Genomic DNA, 19,736 nt, shown 5'->3' with positions numbered 1-19,736 from the left:
GCTTATTATCGATCTGCAAACCTACCCAAGTTGTATTTGCTTTTAGATAGCCTTGTAGAATGTAAGCCTGGAAAAGTGCCCTAAAATATATTTTTTTAGGTGTTCAGATGTAATGCAGGCATTCACATTTACTAGATCCTTGACATTGCTCAAATGTACGGTTCACAGATTGCGGTCTGAGGTTTTACCTCTGTGAATCCAAGTGTAATGGATTTCAATGTAACGTGTCTGTACATAAATGTGAAAATCTAGAGGAATGTATGTGTATGATACAGTTCTATTTGGTGTGTGTGTATGTCACATTGAAATTTGCAGTTTGTGTTCTAAAACTTTGAATGCATCAACATTTTTCAATCTATATAATGCATGTAAATAGATTTTAATAATAAATCATTGTTAAATTAGAAGGACATGTCAAATTTGGTGTGTGCTTGATATATCTATTAGAAATGTCTCGAAACAGTCCCATGTAGGAACATATTCTTATTTTTGATATCAGTATTTAAATCAGCCTGCAGAAGCCAACAGCTCAAATACAAATAGTCACTTGACGACCCCACCCTATAAACTGCATGTTCATTGAGCGGCGGTAGCTTCTTTATGGGGCTGACACAAAATGTATGCCTTTAAATGCAAAATGCAAAAAACAAATGTAAAAGCCAAAACTAATGTTTTTGCCAATGAATGCTTTGTCTGAAAGGTGTGCCTGTGGTGGGCAGAGTAGAGTAATGATTGTCATCACTTGTAAAGGTATAGAATTTATAGATATCCTTTGGTAATGGCATGATGTGTTTTGGGTCATTGACAGGCAAAACCTACAAGTTTTGCCAAGGACAATTCTAAGTGCTACGGCTCTGTACAGCTAAAGTACCAAGGTTCTGGATATAATTCACCAGAGTTAGAGAGGGGTCAATCCACTTAACTGAACCACTTGCATCCTCTCATTGATGTAAATTGATCGTGAATTTCAGCATAAAGACAGCCACTTGTCTTAAAGTGGGACTAGTTGTTAGGGAAATGCTGTCTCCTTATAGTATCAAGTTGAAAGGCTGAAAAGCTCCTTTCATGGAAAGCAGACTAGGAATATGAGGTACTGAAAATTAAAAAGTTAAACTATAGCAATACCATTAGTGATCCAGTGCAAACAAGGTAGTGCTGCATCAAACTCACAGCAAAGGCCATCTCAAGGTGGACAGGTATGCCCAGGTTTGCTGTGATTCGAGACCAAAGCTACGCCTCACTGATGATGCCCAAACATTTCTGGAGTAAACTATGGTCTCGTGTACAAGAGATGTGATCTAGCGATTGAGCTCGGACTGTATTCGTCGGGATGGGACCAAGACTGATTTTCATATACCCTTTGCCTGAAAACAATGGTCTGTACTGTTGCACACAGAAATGAGTGGTTAAGAATCGTTTACAATTTTTCATTCAACAATTTCAGTATTGGTGAAAGACATGACCCATGGTACGGGGCCACAAGCTCAGATGAAAAGAGCAATGGGGCCAATGAAGAGATTTTAAACCATCTACCTTTCCTGATTTGAACATACATTTAAACTTTTGCAGGTCTAGAATATGAAAAGCAAAGAATTGAGGGTGACTACTAGAACGTATTAGAGGAGGTAGAACATTTACTGTTTGAAAAGATTGCATGAGCACATTGCCAATTCAAAACTCATCTACCACATCAAGTTCCCCCCAGAAGCACTCAATACCACTGAAGAATAACAGGTAAGTTGTTTGGCATTTTAGAAAACCTGTGACACAATCCGACTCCACCCAATCTATTTCTGCGACTTCAGTCTTTGAAAAACATGATTAAACTGTAAGCTCCCTTAAGAAGAAATCTAAAAATACTTGCCTTTTTTGTCCTCTTTAGCGTATTGCCTCTTGGAAGACTTGGATGAAGCCTTTGAGGATTTGTGTTTTTTTCGACGGCGAGGAGCATGTGTAGGAGATGAACTCACATCTTCCTCACGAGTTGAGCTCTTTTTGCACTTAAACTCAATTTCTTCTTGTAGTCGAGAGGACGCCTCTTCAGGTACATGTTTAAGGCGTTTGTGTTTTGAAGACTTAAATAAAGGATTGTGATCTAGAACCTCAGAATATTCAGCTTTGGAATCCTTTCTTCTAAAGTGGCACATTTCAGGCACATCAGACCTAGAATGTCTTCGCTCAGAAATTTGATGGGCTGAATTATAAGGTCCAGAGGTTGAAGGCTTTATATCTTGGCCTACATTGAATTGATCCCCTGTGTCTGGGACTATGCACCCAAGACGTTCAAGATCCTGAAGAGGCTTCTGACTTTGGGTTAGAGCGAGCTTTGACTTTTGTTCCTGGGGTAAGGTGGTTTGAAAGCTCCGAACCCTAGAGACTACTGGTTGAGGTTTCCGATCTTGAGGGAGTGTGGTTTCTGACTTGTGATGTTTGACGAAAGGGTTTTGAGGCTTTTGAGAAAGACCGATAGGTGTTTGGACTTTCTGATGTTGGGAGAGAAGAGGGTGTGGTTTCTGGTTTTGGGCATGAGGGGTTTCAGCTTTCTGATCTGCGAGAAGAGACGCTGGAGGTTTCTCAGTTTTGGCAAGTGTGTTTTGATTGTTCTGATTTTGGGGAAAAGGTGTTTGTGCCTTCCAATGTTGGGGGAAAGAGGACTGAGGCGTTTGGCTTTGGGGAAGTATGGTTTCAGATTTTAGATTTTGGTTCAGAATGGTTTCAGACTTCCAATTTTGTGTAAGGAGGAGATTAGGATTGGAATCTTGAGGGAGAGCGGGTAGTAGCTTTTTGTCTTTAGGTAGAGGCGTTTGCAGCTTCTGGTCTTGAGGTGGAGAAGTCTGCTCTTGAAAGGGAGTTGTTTTTATTGTTGTATTTAGAGTGAAAAGGCTTTGAGATTTCCGCTCTGGGAAGAGAAGAGTTTCTGATTTCAGTTTTTTTGGGAGAGAGATTGGAGTCTCCCTATTTTGTGGTAGAATGATTTCTGGATTCTGGCTATGGCTAACAGAAGCTTGTGGTTTTAGATCTGCATATTGAGGACTCTGACTTTTAGGAAGAAGGGTTTGTGGCTTTTCATATTTGGCTAGCAGGGATTTAGTTTTCTGAACTTGAGGAAGAGACGAGCAAGATTTCTGAATTTGACACTTCTGATTTTGAGAGGTAAGGGTTTGAGGCTTACGATCTAGGGAAAAAAGGGTTTGTGACTTCAGATTGCGACAGAAATGGATTTGAAGCTTTGGATGTGGGGGTAAAAGGTTTGCAGGTTTCAGATTCTGTGTGGGGAGTGGTTGAGGTTTCTCAGTTGGGGAGAGATGGGGCTCACCCTTCAGAGGTTCAGGGAGAGGTGTTTCAGGCTTCTCAGTCTGGGGCCCAGGGCTGGGTGGCTTCGGTGGTTGGGGCGGTGATGCTTCAGGCTTACAATCTTTGGGTTTATGAGTGTTAATTTTCAGATCTTCCTGTAGATCGGTTTGAGTACTCAAACACTGGGTAGAATGTGGCTGAAGGTTCTGACCTAGAGGAGGAGGCATGTGAGGACTTGAACTTGGATCTTTTGGGCGATTCGTTTGCGTCATCTGATCCTCAGAGAGAGAGCTTTCAGACTTCTCAATTTGGGGAAGAGGAGGTTGAAGGATTCCATCATTAGGTAGATAGAGTGGAGACTTGCCATCCTGGGGCAAAGAGACAGGAGGCTTAAAATCTCGGGATAGAGGATATTGTTGCTTCTGGTCTTGGATTGGAGGACTTTGACACTTCTGATTTTGAGGCAGACAGGACTGGGGATTCATTACTTGAGGTAACTCGGTGTGAGAGGTTTCAGCATTTGTGTCCTCAAGGGCAGGCGTTTGAGACTTCTGATCTTGGAGTAAAGCGGTCTGAGGCTTTGAATCTTGGAGTAGAGGCGTTTGATTTAGAGGAGTGGGCTGAGGATAGAGATTCTGAATTACAGGGTGTTGGTGCCTCTGATCATGAGGAGTGGGGGATTGAGTTTTAGCTTCTTGAGCTAGAGGGAGCGGGGGCTTCTGATCCTGGGTATGCTGCTGTAGATATGTCTGATATTGGGTTACAGGAAACAGAGGCTTCTGTTGATGGACTGGAAGGAATGGAGGCTTTTGATCAAATGCAAATGGGAGGTGATGCTGTTCACCTTGCTGTTGAGGCTTCAGATCACTAGAAAAAATAAAGTGAGGGTTCTGATTTTGTGGGGGAAAGAGCGGCGGTTTCGGATCTTGGAAAATGAGGGCCTGTGGGTTTCGATATGGTGGTTGATATGCCGGATGTTGGTACTGAGGCTTTTGATATTGGGGTACAGTGAGTTGAGGATTCTGACCTTGGAAAAAAAAGGCAGGAGGCCTTTGAACATGGGGAAAAGGGAGCTGAGGCTTTGGATCTTGAGATAAAGGATGAAGAGGCTTTTGATCCAGGAAAAGGGGAGGTGGCGCCGGAACGAAAGGTAGAGGAAAGTGAGGCCTCAGATCATGTGATTGAGGCTTCTGAAATTCAGATGAAGGCTTTTGAAACTTCTGATCCCGAGGCTCAGTTGTTGAATATTGGGGTTGAAGCTTTTCATTCTGGGGTTGTTGCAGCTTATCTTCGGATAGTGTGAGTTGAGGCTTCTGATCTTGGAGAAGAAGGGGCGGGGTCCATTGTGGTTGAGGCTTTAGATATTGTGTTAAATTATATTGTGACTTTTGATCTTGAGGTGCTTGATTTTGAGATTCAGGGCAGTGAACCTGTTGCTTCGGATCTTGGGCTAAAGGGAGTGTTGGCTTCTGATCTTGGGAAAGAAGGACTTGATATTCCTGAAATTCATGTAGCGGAAACTGGGGCTTCAGATCCGTGGGATGAAGGGGGTGAGCATTCCGATCTTGTGCTCGAGGCTCCTGAAATTGAGACTTTTCAGGGAAGTGAGGCATTTGAGCTTGAGAGGGAGGTGTGTGATCTTGGCATTGAAGTTTATGATCCTGTAAATCTTGAGGTAAAGGGAGCTGATACTTCAGATCGTGTGAAAGACTAAGTTGAGGATTCTCAACTTGGGGTGGAGGGAGCAGAGGACTCAAATCTTTGGAAAGATGGTGTTGAGGAAGATGGAGCTCAGGCTTCTGATCTTGGGGGTGAAGCTTTTGATCGTCTGTTTGAAACGCCTCATCTACGCATTGAGGGTGCTGATAATTGAGATCTGGAGGTGGAGGCTTTTGTGAACAAAGGGACTCAATTTCACAATCTTGTAGTGAATTTGGTTGAGTCTCATTAACAATAGCCTCTTGTTTTGAGTGTGAAGGAGATTCAGTGTCCGAAAGCTCATTTTCAGAACCATAGGAGACCAGAGGCTGAGCAGCCTGTTTCAAAGGCTTTTGAGGGTCTAGAATTTCACGGTCAGAATCATAGATTCCATGAACTAATGGTTTAATACTGGAAGTATCAGCATCATGAGGTTGCACAATTTTGGAATCCAAGTCTTGAAGATCAACCTTTCTAGTGTTGTTAGATTGATGAGGATCATAAGACAACCCACTGGCCTGGCGGAATTCAGTGAGCTTCTTATAGTAGAATTCATAGGCTGGACTTTGTTTATCATTCAAAAACCTGCAAAATAAAATTAACAGTCTTAAGCATCTACACACCTACATATAAATCTGACGGAAAGAACTTGTCAGACTACTAATGTGTCTCTAACACAAGTGGGTATACAAGCATGTCATTGTACAGGAAGTAGTTGCAGTAGTACATACACCACACTAGAAAGCAACATGCATTTAGGATGTATTCAGCGAGGGTGCATCGCAAAGGTATACTAGGATTAAAACTCCAAACAATTCAATGTTTGTCATCATAATTTGTTACAGGAATTGAATCTGTATTCTTAAAACAATGCAGCCCAACTGATGGATGGATGTCTTATAAATTAAGGAGAACCCCTTTCCTGTTAGAAATTAGAAAACTGAAATTTTATTGTGGTCAATGTAAACAAATCCTTGCACCCAATAGTGTGTAGACCAGATTGGAGAAAATTGAGGGCCAGGTCCAGGGCACACATATGGGTCTTGCATCCATGTGAGCCTGATTGTACTGTATGGAGATCAGACTGGTGGCTTCTGAAATAGAGATAAAGGTGTACAAGAGAACATCAAGAGCCGTGCTATTGTTAGATTCTAGTTGAAAAGGCGTGAACTAAAGGAGAGCTGGTAATGTGAGGGTCAATGGAGTCACCCCAATTGACCCTCACAAAATTAATGTTTGGCAATGCAAGCCCTCACAAATGTATTTCTTGGAAGGCAAACTTGCTCCCTACTAAGGTGTTTCGTTTGCCACCAAGAGGATCCCATGTTATTACAAACAGTGGTTTAGGTACAGTGGGGATGTTGTCTCAGAGGACATACACGATTTCCTTTGTAGGGTAGCGAAAGAAAAGGCACCATCTTCTTGATACCAGTCAGTCTCCCTGTCCTTCAGTGCGATTGTACCATCTCGACCCCCTTCCACTTCTATAATCTACTCTGGTCCCGCCTGGTCTGCCAAAATCTCCCCAGTTATTGGGATGCCTGCTCTCCTTCCACCACCTTAGGTCCTGGAACTATTTCTACTACTAGCTTTTCTTCCTCCTCCTGCACAGATGGTAATGGTCCTATGTTTCACCAACCTCTTCACCAAGTTCTCTCCAAATGATAATTCTCTTATCAACCTCTTCAATTCTCTCCCTCCAACCTGTAAAAATTTGCCATTTAAAATAAATATATATGGTCTTGCATCTATGAAAATAACTTTTGACCAAAAAACGAAACCAACTAAAAACATGGAATACATCATGAAGAGGAAACTGAGTTTTTCATAAAATACATGCAATTCATCCATAACAAGCATCAATATTTAACCAAATCTACCAGTAGATCCATATAAATAGTCAATAGAAAAGGGAAGTGCAATAACATTTTTGTTAAAATATGCTCATAAATAATTACGTGGGTAAAAGTCATTACGAAAATAAAGCATCAAGTCTGAGGCTGTGAAAGTACTTAAAAACTGATGTAACTATGGAAATTGTGCGTTCGGCCAAACAGATCTCCCAAAAATCAAGACTGCAATCAATGTAATGATGTCGGCCCACCAAATATTTCTGGGAAAAAAAAGCCTTGTTTTCCAACGATGGGCAAAGAATAAAGTGTCTAAAGGTTTCCAGGGGGCTGTTAGAGCCACAAAAACAACAGTGCAAAATGTCACTGGAAACGTTTTGCCACCGATTAAGCACCGCTTTTGTCGAATACAGGTTAACTTCAAACTTAAAATAAGATCTCCTGTAGTGACGATTTGGATGTCTCGAAAGGTAGGGAGGGCCATGACCTAATTTTTTATAGTCCTCAATCAAATGCGAAAGAGTGATAGGAATACAATTCATCAATGGAACAGGACAAATCGTATCTATACAGAATGTTTGTTAAAACGCACTGGGTTCTGGATCAGGTCACTCTCAGACAAGACAATTTAATGGGGAACTTCTGAGCAAAAATATTTCAAGTCATTTAAATATGGAATGCACTGTGTAGACCTGATCTGACTCAAATCACAAGATAGAGAGGGTCAAGAATCTTTCTGTAAAAGGATAGAAGTCTCGACTGTGCCTTACCTTCCAGGGAATTCAAATCCAACTAATCCTATTACAAAAACAGGAACAGATTTATGATTGAATACAATTTTCCAAATAAAATCCCTCCAAACTTGTCAAAGTTTTAAAGGTCCATAAAAACAAGGTTTCAATACCATACAAAAGCCAGGGTATCAGTTTCTTTTTCAGTCGTTAACATTTTTGCAGAGAGCCATATTTAGAAACAATCCTCTTAATTTCATTTACTGTGAGGAGGGCACAGGCTTTTGCCCTGTCCTTAATTTTCATCACACTAGGTTTGGTGTAAATCGTGAAGCTCAGATAGAAAAGCTCTCCATCCACTCGCCATGTATAAGAGGAAGTAGACGTTTTCAAAGTGCACTGCATAATCTTCATTTTTGGGAATTAATGACCAGAGTGTTCCGATTATGATAACTATTTAAAGCATTAAGCAGATATTGAAGTCCTCGCTCAGTGCAATCAAACCGCAAAAAGTAATCAGCATAGCTGAGCCACGAAACCTTGAGGTGCACCAATTTGGGAGAAGCAAAGGCTGCGTTTTGCGAATACTCACCAAAGTCCGATGTATATAAATGAAAGAAAAAAAAACATGGGACAAGGATGCAGCCTCGTCTTACTTCCCATTTTACTTTAATTCGACGGGACAGGGCACCCTCCTGGTTCAGTCGAACTTGCATCACTGAGTTCTCGTGCAAGCCGATCAACTGCCTCAACAAACCACAAGGCATTCGCCAACTCTACTTTCTTCCATAGTAACTATCGATTCACGCTATCAAAAGTGGCAGTAAGAACGGAAATATATATATATATATATATATGTATATGTAGACTAGTACGTTTTGGCCCATACAGATGTCTGTGGGTCAGATTTAAGGCCCAGTTTGAAAATTGAAATTACGTGAGCAATTTGCCAAGTGTCAGGGAAACAGTTCCAGTCAATAATGTTTTCAAATAAGTAGGTCAAAATGCTAGCCCACATTACAGGATCACCACAAAATAATACATTTCATAGTTTGTTCGGTCCAGGGGCTTGCGATGAAATTAGTTTAGACAAAATATTAATAGTCCCCTCATCCACTTCCAATTGCCAATTAATAGAGCAATCATTGGTCACCAAACTATTATTTGGAATGTCACAGGAGAAGACCCTTTCAAAGTGGGAGACCCATTCTGGTTCTGCATTTAGTTGCTTATAACCTTGCGGATGTGGACTACTGTCAATGCGCCAGGCCGTAGAGGAGAAAACCTCCAGCATATTATCACTCTCGCTGAAAAAGGTGAGATCTTCCTCTGGCCCAATAGCGATATTTTAAATGCAATTTATGAATTGTCGGGCATCAAACAAAGCTCTCCCCCATACTTATACCTTATTACTTTGATTTCAGTGCAAAGTCTCTGTTTACGAGCTACCACCTCATGGTCCAACTTATGAAGATGGAGGGGAACTTGACCTTGATTTATTGCGGCAAAGTCTAAAGACCTTAGATAAGTTGTTATTGACAAATGGATTGAAAGATCAACAGTTAGGGTACTAGGTATCCAGTCTCCAGCCACTGAATTACCATTCTTCGAAGACCATATTAGCCTCAGAAACTTTGGTCAGAATCTAGAAGAGACAACTACAGGAGCACCTAACTTCAATTCCCTGCTGACCACCTCCTAGCGAATCGCCCCATATTAAATAAATATCTATGCTTAAGAGTTGGTTATCAGTAAAAATGTGTTTTAGAGATGAACAGAGGGTGAGCATTTCTCGAATAGCCCTTCGCCCATGAATATGTAATCTATAGTGGAGCCAACAGTTCCGTTATGCCACGTGTGGCGACTACCATGGGCAGCAGGATTAACCCAATTCAGCATGTTCAGACCAAGGCCTTCCAAATTAACAAGCCTGTTCCATCCCGAAGCGTACCGATCATCTTTAACCAGGTTAGCTCTCATTAGTTTGCTCAAGAAAACATGGGAAATTTAAGTCACCCACTGATATAACAAAACCATTTGGGTTTAGTTCTCGCCAAATATTCCAAAGGTAACAGCTTTTAGCATTTTGTCCCGCACTGCCAATAGACATTCAACAGAAACTGATTCTCTACCTTCTCTCTCAATGTCAATTGGACATGTACACACAAGAGGCCCATGGTCCGAGGATCCAAGGAGTAATCCTCCAAGGAGATAATTCAAATACCTGACTCAATTTTTAGGAGAGTTAAAAGCCCTCCTGTAGTACGACCCGAACCATGAGAAGCTGCCAATCGTGGGATCGAGACATATCCATTGGTATGCACATTCTTAGTGAGCCGGGACTCCTGTAAGAAAATAATGTTATGTTGCCGTCGTCCGCCCCCCCCCCCCCCCCCCCCCGATTATTCTCAGTTAACAGTTTTTGGTGACCCCTGGTGTTCCATGATAGTAAAGAGAGGCAACTTCTTTTGCGAAAGAGGCTGAGGGCCTAGCAGTGACTTTCATGGGCTGTTTATTTGCACATTAACCCATTTGCCAGGCATTCTAGATTACTCAGGGATAGTCCCAGGAGTAGGAGCTGCTAAAGTATGCTGGCAATTTAAAAATGTGGGGTTTGTTTTAGCATTCCAATTACAATCGGACAGATAATGGGAGATCAAAGATCCAACAGACTGTATAGTTGGTTGAAAAACAAGTATTTCAAAGCCCAGCACATGAAGACTGTGCGCTTACAGCTACGCTCTACCACTATGGGAGCAACAAAAAAAGCCAGACCCAATTGGTAAGGTAATACATAGTTGAAATTCAAGTCTTTCAATGCCCTCTGATGTAATAATGCGCAAATCAGGTATAAGGTGTAAATGTTCAAGAATCCAGGTTCGATTTAGAAAGGGGCTAGCCACTGTAGGGTTGATCTCTATTAACATGTTTGGAGCCAATTCTCCAATGTAACTTCCTCCCCCAGCCATCTCCTCCCAGCTATCAATAGACATTTAGTTTGCCAATCTCCTTCAAACACCTTCCTCTAGCACTTCTCAAACATCCTACATTCTTTGACTGACAAAAGGTGGCATTGTTAGCCTTCTCTCCCCCTCTTTTCCTGATGACATTGCCCGCTTCAAACTGCCTCTCTCTGAATCACGAGTCAGATAAACCTTTGGTAAGCTAATCAGTATCAATTAAACTCGTTTGTACTGGGGAAATGGCAACTTTGTAATCTCTAACACTATCAGGAGAACAGCGTGTGTCTTGCCTTGCATGCATAAGTTTAACTTTAGGAGTTGTGAGTGCAACTTTGTGTACGTCTAAGCTCGTTTGACTCCTCCTCTCGAATGCCTCCTTTGGCAGCAGTGCATTTCCACACCAGTGAATGCAGAATGTTGCAAATCAGTTCTTTAAAAGGAAAGGCATTCATTTGTATGCTGGGTGTTTGGGTCATGATAGGGATGTGAAAGGCTTTCTAGGAGTATGCGTATTATCATTAGAGTGATATTAAAATAAAGAAAACACCCCCAGGTGATGGAAGCCCATTGGGAGCAAGTGCCCTGTTAGGCAGAAACCTGTGCAGTTTCCTCTGGGACCACTGCAAAAGATTTAGGACTACAGGTATTTGGCAGTAAACCCACTTGGTAGCAGTCTGTACCACACAGATTCACTTGGTAGCTGTGGCTGAGCAGTCAGACTTCCCTCTAGAAGAGTTAGGCAATATACAGAGTATTCACAATAGGTCAAGAGCACACAATCGAACAAGTAAACACTGACCAGGGCTTGGTGTAAAAGAGATTTATTTATTTATTTAAAACCACATCTAATAAAACACACAGGCACTAATATTAAGCAGTTTAAAAACACGGTCACTAAAAGATATACACTCCCTTAAAAGAATATTAGACAAGTCTTAAGTAAAGCCCCACTTATTTTCAGACAGCGGTGAGCGCTTAACGCAGATGGCACTCTAATAGTTCGTTTTAAAAGGGAGAGAAAAGCAGAGTATAAATTGGAACAGATCCCAACACTTTCACAAGAACACAACAAGCGAGGAAGGCAGAGTCAAACCGTGAAGTTAGAGTTTCAGAAGAACGAACTGTGTCCAAGGTCACACGGTTGAAAAGTGCACAAAAGTCTCAAAAAGGTTCAGAAAGAGTTGGACCAAAAGAAAGGGACCAGTTAGATGGTCAAGGCGGCCAGCCCAGTCCAGAAGGTTAAGGGATTATTATTACCTTGTAGCAATCTTTAGAAAGGGAGGCCTGGCAGACACAGTACCTTAAAGTGGTGAGAATACTCCAGCGGGGGCAGTTGTTCCTGGCAGCGGATGCAAGTCGGTGCTTCGTCCGGGGGAAGAGAGGATCTCGTCGTGGAGGAAGACAGGAGTCCGTCCAGCCGCGGAGTTTCTCAGGTACAAGCAGCGGTCCGTTGATTCGCGGTTCAGTGGTGAGTGGCTATCTGGCCGCCGGGGTGGTTGGCACGGGCAGTTCGACCACAAATTAGGCTGGGGTGCGAAGAAAGAAAGGTAAACTGGTTGTGCCCACCAGTCAGGGGAAGAAGCCTCTCCAGCCGGGAGATCTTCTCTGTCGTCGGGAAGTGGCGAGTCGGTACTGCAGGGCTCCACCGGTGGTGTCGTCGTGGTAGGTCGGCTCAGCTTCTCCCTCGTCGGATTCTCAGGTCCTGTGGTGACTTCTGAAGTTCCAGTCCCCAAAGCCCTGCTTTTATGCAGCATACCCCCATTCACTCAGCCTAGCTGTCAATCAAACATGCTAAGTGGTGAGCCGGCCGGCTCACCACTTGGGCCAATCACACAAGAGTGCGACTTGAGTTACCAAGATAACTCAGTCCAGGGTGCCTAAACCCCCTCCCACACCACCTTCGGTACCCAGACAGAGTGGCACCACTTTTGGAGGCTTCTGTGGAGAAGCCTGCCAAAAAGTGGAACAAAGGGCTCGACTTGGGTTGGAGTCACAGAAGAGAACAAACGCCATTTTAGAATAGAGTTTTGGCAAAAAATTCCAACCGGAGAATTAATATTAATTAAATAAACCAGCGGTATGTTCGAGGCTATGAGAATTAAATAATTAAAGTTGGTAGCCTCGAACAATGGGAAAATCCCATAGGGAAATATCCGCGGTCGAATATAAAAAGTAGTTTCCACTGCCACCAGCCAAAACTCGATCAGGGGGGACAGAGACATGCCCCCTCGACTAACAGACCCCGGGGCAATCGAATTGCCCCGACCAGTACGTCCACAATATGATGGTTTGTACCGGTTTCTGTTAATAATTTGGGACTAGTAAAGCCAATGGTGACTTTACATGCCCTGGGAGAAAGTAGTCAGTCCCAGGGTATGAGTCTATGGTGGGGTGTCACTATGACACCCCTGTGTTACTGCACGGAGGGTGCTGTGTAACACACATAGGAAAAACACATGAGACCCTATGGAGTAAAGGACCCCATAGCCCATAAAACACATTACCAATCAAAGGAATACCATTAATCATGTCCAAGAGTGGGAGAAAAAGAGTCTCACTCTTGGCAGGAGGAAAAAAACAAACTCCAGAAATCCAGCAAAGCTGCTGGGGGACTCACTAGGTTAGGAAATTCAGCCTAAAGAGAGAATTCTCCCCAACATGCCCTTATGGGTGATCATTGCAGATTCAGGCGCATGTATTGCAGGTGCTGGGATCAGTGTCATGTTTGGGTCCGGCTAAATGGTGGCTCTGATAGACAGTTCCTCGATTCTCGGCTATACCATCAGATTGGACCTCAGGATTCCAATGAAGAAAGACAAATGCGGCAAGTCAAGACCTTGAAGATGCAGCAGACAAAAGAAAAAACACTGCTAATGGTCAGCAAGCCCAAGAAGGCGAAGTCAGGCTGCAGGAGCCTTGCCTCTCTGGAAAGAAAATGGCACCATCAGGCAAATGTTCCAGTTACACAACACAGATGCTAACCAAGACTCCAGCTCCAGGAGCAGACAGGTTCATTGCAGTGACAGCCTCTTTCAATTGGCCAAATACAGCCTCGCCGACTATTCAGAGTTACATAAAACCGGAACAGAAGAGCAGGATTGAGGAATAGTTGTTCTGACTAGTCCAGGGGAGGGAGGCAGCAGTTACCGGTATCCCCTGTTGCCTAATAGGCAGAGCTTGACAGCGCAGTGAATTGGCTTGGTCAATGTAGTTTTCAGCAGTGTTCCTCTGCATTAACTTCATCCTTGGATTCTTGGTTCCAGTGGTTGACTGAAGGATGGCTCCAGATGCTCTCCTAATTTACTGAATTAATGGTGAGGGTGACACCAGCCCTCCTTATTCCAGGGGAAGGCGATCATCCATTTTTAAGCATACTTTGAAATGCTTACATTGGTGCAAGAGAGGGTGATCTGTGTGCTGAGGCAAAAGACAAAGAAAATAAGAGGTCCTGTTTTGCCCCACTCGCTCTACATTGCAAAGAAGACTTACATCTAGAAGGTCATTGCCTACATTAGGGTGGCATCCTGATTACTAATCCCCAAGCAGCCAATCTATTTCTACATGCATCTGAAGCTGCCCTGTGGCAGTTATGTTAAATATTTGTAGAGAAGACTGTACATAGGGTATGTGGCGATAGATGGCACAGTCTTCAAGATCCAGAGAGGTTTTTTTTTTCCTTGACAAGCGGGTTAACCCACGCATAAAAACACTTGGGATGGTGGCAAATTTAAAGGAGGTGTTTATAAGCTCAGTAATGGGGGTGGAGGGGATGCAGTGCATCAGAATCAATCTGAGAGAGTCAGGGATCACCTGGACAATTGGTCGGGTTGAGGCACATGATTATGCCCTTATGCTCCAAAGCAGTGATGGGTTTGAATTCAAAGAAATATGTGGACATGGGAAAGATATTTCTAGGACACAAGTCTGCTCTATATAATTCGACTGTTATCCCTAAAGAAAGGATTGCTGATACTTTATCTTATGGTTTTAATCTCATTAAGAATAAAGATGAAATGTACCAAGCTATGAAAGACTGACTTTTTGGAGAAAGAGCAGATGGGCCTTTAATCCTATTTGGAATTTTGTGGGAGTGATAAAATCTCTTTGTCTCTACATGGCAAGTTTATAAGTGGACCAGGAAGAATCAATTAGCTGTTGTGGGTCCTTTCTTCACTTCCATCGTACTTTTCTAAGAGAAGTCTTTGGAACGTGAGAGTTAATGTGTACAGTTTAGACTTGAGGGTGAAACCTCATTAATAGTTAAGAAAATATGACTAATCTGTACTATTTTTTAGGTGGGGGCAACATTTTCAAAAACTAGCAAGATGTGGCTTAAGACATGGATTGTTGGAAAGTTTCGGCACTAAAAAAATATTATTAGGAACGTATCAGGCATTTTAGAGTGAATGGCAGCGCATAGGGGGATGTGGAAAAAAAATGCTGCATGATCCCTCCAATGCAAATTGACTGACTGCTCATTAGGTGAAACATTTTAGGTGATGGCCCAGTCCGAGGTATGTTCTTCATGGAGCCTGTGGCAATAAAAAGAAAGGCCAGTCCCTTATGCATCATTATTTCAAAGAGTTGCTTGAAGGTCATTTGTATCATTAAATCCAAGATCAAAATCCCCCAATAAGACAAGGAGGAACTAAAGCTTCATTAGTGGTAAGACATCCAACAGACTGAGAGAAATGTGACCCACAAAGAATGCTGGAATATGGAAGGAATTGGTGTCTCTTGAAATGTCAGCTTCAGTTTGGCTACCAGCTAAGCTCAAGGATGCTCATGAAGGCAACTCTTTGGTCAAATCTATGGCTAAGCAATTTATTCAAACGTCCCAGAGTGACACAGGTTGATGTTCTATGTTGGTTCCACCAATCTCAGATACTTCCATTATCTGTTGGAACTACCCTCCATAGGTTTGAAACCTCCTCACCTGAGGATTTGCAGTTTTGTATAGTACATTTTATCTTTTTTGGAACTCGCTTGTTACTTTGGACTTTGCCTGATAATTACACCATGTTTTTGTACGAAATTTGATAGGTTTTTCTTGGGGCAACTGAACCATAACGTCCCCTTAATGTGTATGTGTATATATATATATATATATATATATATATATATATATATATATATATATATATATGGGATACATTACTCACCGTAATCGTATTTCTGATGCTTGTATCTGCTTAGATTCACATGCTGTGCATAGGCCGACATCTAGTGGAAGCTGCAGAGTATTAGAGTTTGTTTTTTCGAAACTCAAAAAAGGGCGTTGACACAGGGCGTGATAGTAATACTATCCCTAGTGTGACGTCCACTGTACCCATGATCCCTCACGCGTCTAGGACCCTCAGATTGTATATAGATAATCCAAGCAGATAGACAGATAAGACTACAAGCATCCATGCGCCTTCTCTCAGAGGGGAGGAAGGGTGGGTCGCATGCGAATCTAAGCAGATACAAGCATCAGAAATACGATTATGGTGAGTAATGTATCCCTTCTGAGGCTTGTGGAATCTGCTTAGATCACATGCTGTGCATAGATTAGCGAGCAGTGTTAGAAGAAGGAGGTGGGATGTGAGAAGGGTCATGAGCAAATAAATGTCTTAGAACCGCTTGTCCCACTTGAGTATCTGTCTTGGAATGGGCGTCAATGCTGAGTAAAAGTGTGAATAGAGCTCCAAGTATCTGCTTTGCAAATGGTGTCAAGGGGTACATTTGCAATGAAAGCCAGAGTGGCCCCAATGCCTCTTGTAGAGTGGGCTCTTGGCGTGAAAGGCAACGTTTTTCCAGAAAGGGAGTAACACAGCTGGATACAGTTAACAATCCACTTAGAGATGGCACCTTTAGAGACGCGATCTCCCTCTTTACCTGTAGCTACGGAGACAAACAGTTGGTCTGTTTTCCTTAGCAGTCTGGTTTTGTTTACATAGTAGAAGACCGCCCTACGCACATCTAGGGTGTGTAGTTTCACCTCAGCCGAGCTTTGTGGGTCCTGGAAGAAAGCTGGAAGCTTGGACTGGTTCACATGGAATTTAGAAATAAACTTAGGTGAGAACCTAGGGTGTGTACGTAAAACCAGTTTATCTTTATGAACCGTAAAGAAAGGATACTGCACTGACAGAGCCTGAATTTCACTGACCCTTCTTATAGATGTAATTGCTACTAAGAAGGCCGTCTTATAAGTCAGGTGTTTGAGACTGCTTTTATGCATGGGCTCGAATGGGGGGGCCATGAGCTTACATAGCACCACGTTAAGGTCCCATCCTGGTGGTGGGTTTGAAATTGGAGAGTGAAGTCTCTTTACTCCTTCCATGAAGGCTTTAACCACTGGTACTTTCCACCACGACACCCTGTTATGGGAGGTGGTGTATGCTGACAGAGCTGCCAGATGTACCTTTAGCGAGTTAAAAACCAACCCTGCATCCAGCAGGTGGAGCATGTATGTGACAATTGTGGAAGGAGTGCAATAAAATGGGTTGGGGGAACCTGGATGCGAATCCTGGGCACCGTCTGTTTTTGCTTGTGGCGAATAGGTCTATAGTGGGATAACCCCACTGAGGGAAGAGATCTTCTACGATTTCTCTGTGTAGACACCATTTGTGTTCCTCTGGGAGGGGATCTCTGCTCAAAGCGTCCGCCAGAGAATTCAGATTCCCTGGAACATGTTGAGATGACAGGAAGATGTTCCGTCTGAGTGCCCATATCCAAATTTTCTGGGCAAGCTTGGACAGATTTGGCGAACAAGTCCATCCCTGCTTGTTCAGGTAAAACATGGCTGTAGTGCTGTCCGTCAGGATCTGCACTGACAGGTTCAAGAGGTAGGGCTCGAACGCCTGAAGCGCTCTGAATACTGCCAGAAGCTCTAGCAGGTTGATATGATTCTTGGCCACTGAGTGAGACCAGAGACCCTGAGCTGGGTGGTGGAGATGGTGTGCTCCCCACCCCGTCAGGCATGCGTCTGTTGTGACTACCGCCTGTATCTCGGGATCGTAAAAGGGTTTCCCCTTGGACAGATTTTCTCTTGTCCACCAGTGAAGGCTATGTACAAGTGTTGGCGAAACAAACACTAGATCGTCCCACTGACCACTTGCCTGAGACCACTGTTTCGCCAACCATTCCTGCATGGGACGCATGCGCAGGCGCGCGTGGGGACCAGGTAAATACATGACGCCATCATGCCCAGCAACAGCAAACGCATTGCTTTGCGTACCGTTATCTGGCGACCGGCCTGATATTGCGGAATTTGCAATAGTATACTCCAAATTCTTTCCTCTGATGGAAAGGCCAACCCCTCTTGAGTGTTTAGGACAGCTCCTAGGAACTGTTTGGAGGTGCTTGGCACCAGACTTGACTTTTTCTCCTAATTCGAAGAGGAGGTCGATAGTTCTTTGAATGTTTGTTCTGCAAATTACTGGGGTCTCCCTCCGTGATGAGCCAGTCGTCCAGGTAAGGGTACACTGGGATTGCCTCCACCACCGCCAGTACCTTGGTGAATACACCCTTGGAGCCGAGGCTATCCCGAAGGGCAGTACCTTGAACTGGTAGTGCTGACTGTCCACCTTGAAGCGCAAGTACCTTCTGTGTGCTGGGAACATGGAAATATGAAAATAGGCATCTTTCATGTCCAATGTTGCCATGTAATGCCCCTTTTTTAGGAGGGGGATTACCTCTTGGAGAGTAGTCATGCGAAATTTTTCGGGCTTGACGTACTTGTTTGCAGGCCGTAAATCCAATACTGGGCGCATTGTCAAATTTTTTTGGCACAAGGAAGTAAGTTGAATACCCTTGTTTACCTGGTGTCCCGGGACGAGTTCTATCGTGTCCTTTGCTAGAAGATTGACGGTCTCTTCGAGGAGGATCTTCTGGTGGTCTAAATAATGTACTTTTTGTCATGGAGGTTGGTTTTGGGGACGCTCTAACAGTTCTATGCAGTATCCTGTGGACACTGTGGACAGCACCCATCTGTCTGATGTGATCCCTTCCCAAGCTTGGGTGAAGTTGGAAATGCGTCCCCCACTGGGGATGCGTGAGAAGGGACCCTGAACGGAGCGTCACTGTTTTCGGGGAGGCATGCCGCCGCCTCTATTGGGGCTGCCTCTACCCTTCCCACAACCTCTTGTTACCCCTGCCATAACCCTGGGTAGACTGCTGGTTGTTGTTCATTGTGTTCCCTGCCCCTGGGAATAGTTGGAGCCTCTTTGGGAATTTTGTCCGCGTGGGCGACGAAAATTGCAATTGCCCCTTTGAATTGGGGGTTTGTTGGTTAGTTGGCCCAGGGATTTAAGGGTCTCGTACTCATCCTTGGCATTTTTTAGCACGTCCTCTACCACCTTACCAAACAGTAGATCAGGCTCCACCGGTTTGTCTGTTAAAGATGCTTGGGTCTCGGGTTTGAACCCAGATTGCCTTAACCAAGCATGTCTTTTGATAACAGTGCTCTCTGCTATCAATCTGCCGGCGTTATCCGCGGCATCAAAGGTTGCCTTTAAGATGCAACCGGACACGGCTCTTCCCTCCGACGCAACCCGTGCCAACAGGCTTTTTAAGGGTTCCGGTGCAGAGTCGATGAGGGCCGCGACTTCTTCCCATTGGTGGCAGTTGTAACTCGCCAGTAGGGTGGTGGAGTTGGCAATTCTTGCCTGGTAGGCGGAAGTGAAGGCTACTTTCCTACACAAACTATAAATCTTTTTGCTCTCCTTGTCGGGAAGAGCTTCAGACGATGATAGGGGCGTTCCCGTCCTCTTTCGGGTGTTTGTCACTACCAGGAAGTCCGGTCTCAGATGCCCCCTTATGTACAGTGGCTCTGACTGGGCTGCCCTGAATAGTTTCTCGATCCTGGGGTTTACCGCCCTGGTGAGGTTAGGATTTACAAGGAACGGTCTATTCTCCTTTGTATGGATTTGAGGATAGGGATGGGCTGGGCCACAGGTCTCCTTTCTTCCACTAATTCCTCTGCAAACTCCCTCTCTTCCTGAGCTTGGGTATCAATGTAAAAGTGTTCTGCCGCTCTGGACAAAACCTCATTCAAGAGAGGTTGGTTGTCGACAGGGGAGTCTGTAACCGGAGGTTCTTTGTCTACCGGGGAATCTGCCCTGTATGTTTGTGTCATCCTCGTCCTCTTGGTCCTCGTCGTCCCCATAGTAGCCCGTCCCAGTTTGATCTCCCAATGTGCCCAAATCTGGACCCTCAAT

At 43.8% G+C, this 19,736-nt stretch overlaps 1 protein-coding gene across 3 annotated transcripts in view; it reads right to left on the bottom strand.

Moving 5' to 3' along the window:
• The window catches only part of LOC138570801 (uncharacterized), a 941,103-nt gene that overhangs the window by 440,728 nt on the left and 480,639 nt on the right, over positions 1 to 19,736 (bottom strand). For all 3 annotated transcript variants that reach the window (XM_069649146.1, XM_069649147.1, XM_069649148.1), the window contains exon 7: positions 1,865 to 5,577. In XM_069649146.1, the coding sequence (XP_069505247.1) occupies positions 1,865 to 5,577 (3,713 nt within the window). The remainder of the gene's footprint in view (positions 1 to 1,864; positions 5,578 to 19,736) is intronic.

This window comes from Ambystoma mexicanum, chromosome 1p, assembly GCF_040938575.1.
Source record: "Ambystoma mexicanum isolate Mex_15411 chromosome 1p, UKY_AmexF1_1, whole genome shotgun sequence".
In the NCBI taxonomy this organism is placed as follows: Eukaryota; Metazoa; Chordata; class Amphibia; order Caudata; family Ambystomatidae; genus Ambystoma; species Ambystoma mexicanum.
This window is presented reverse-complemented; position numbering and strand designations above follow the sequence as displayed.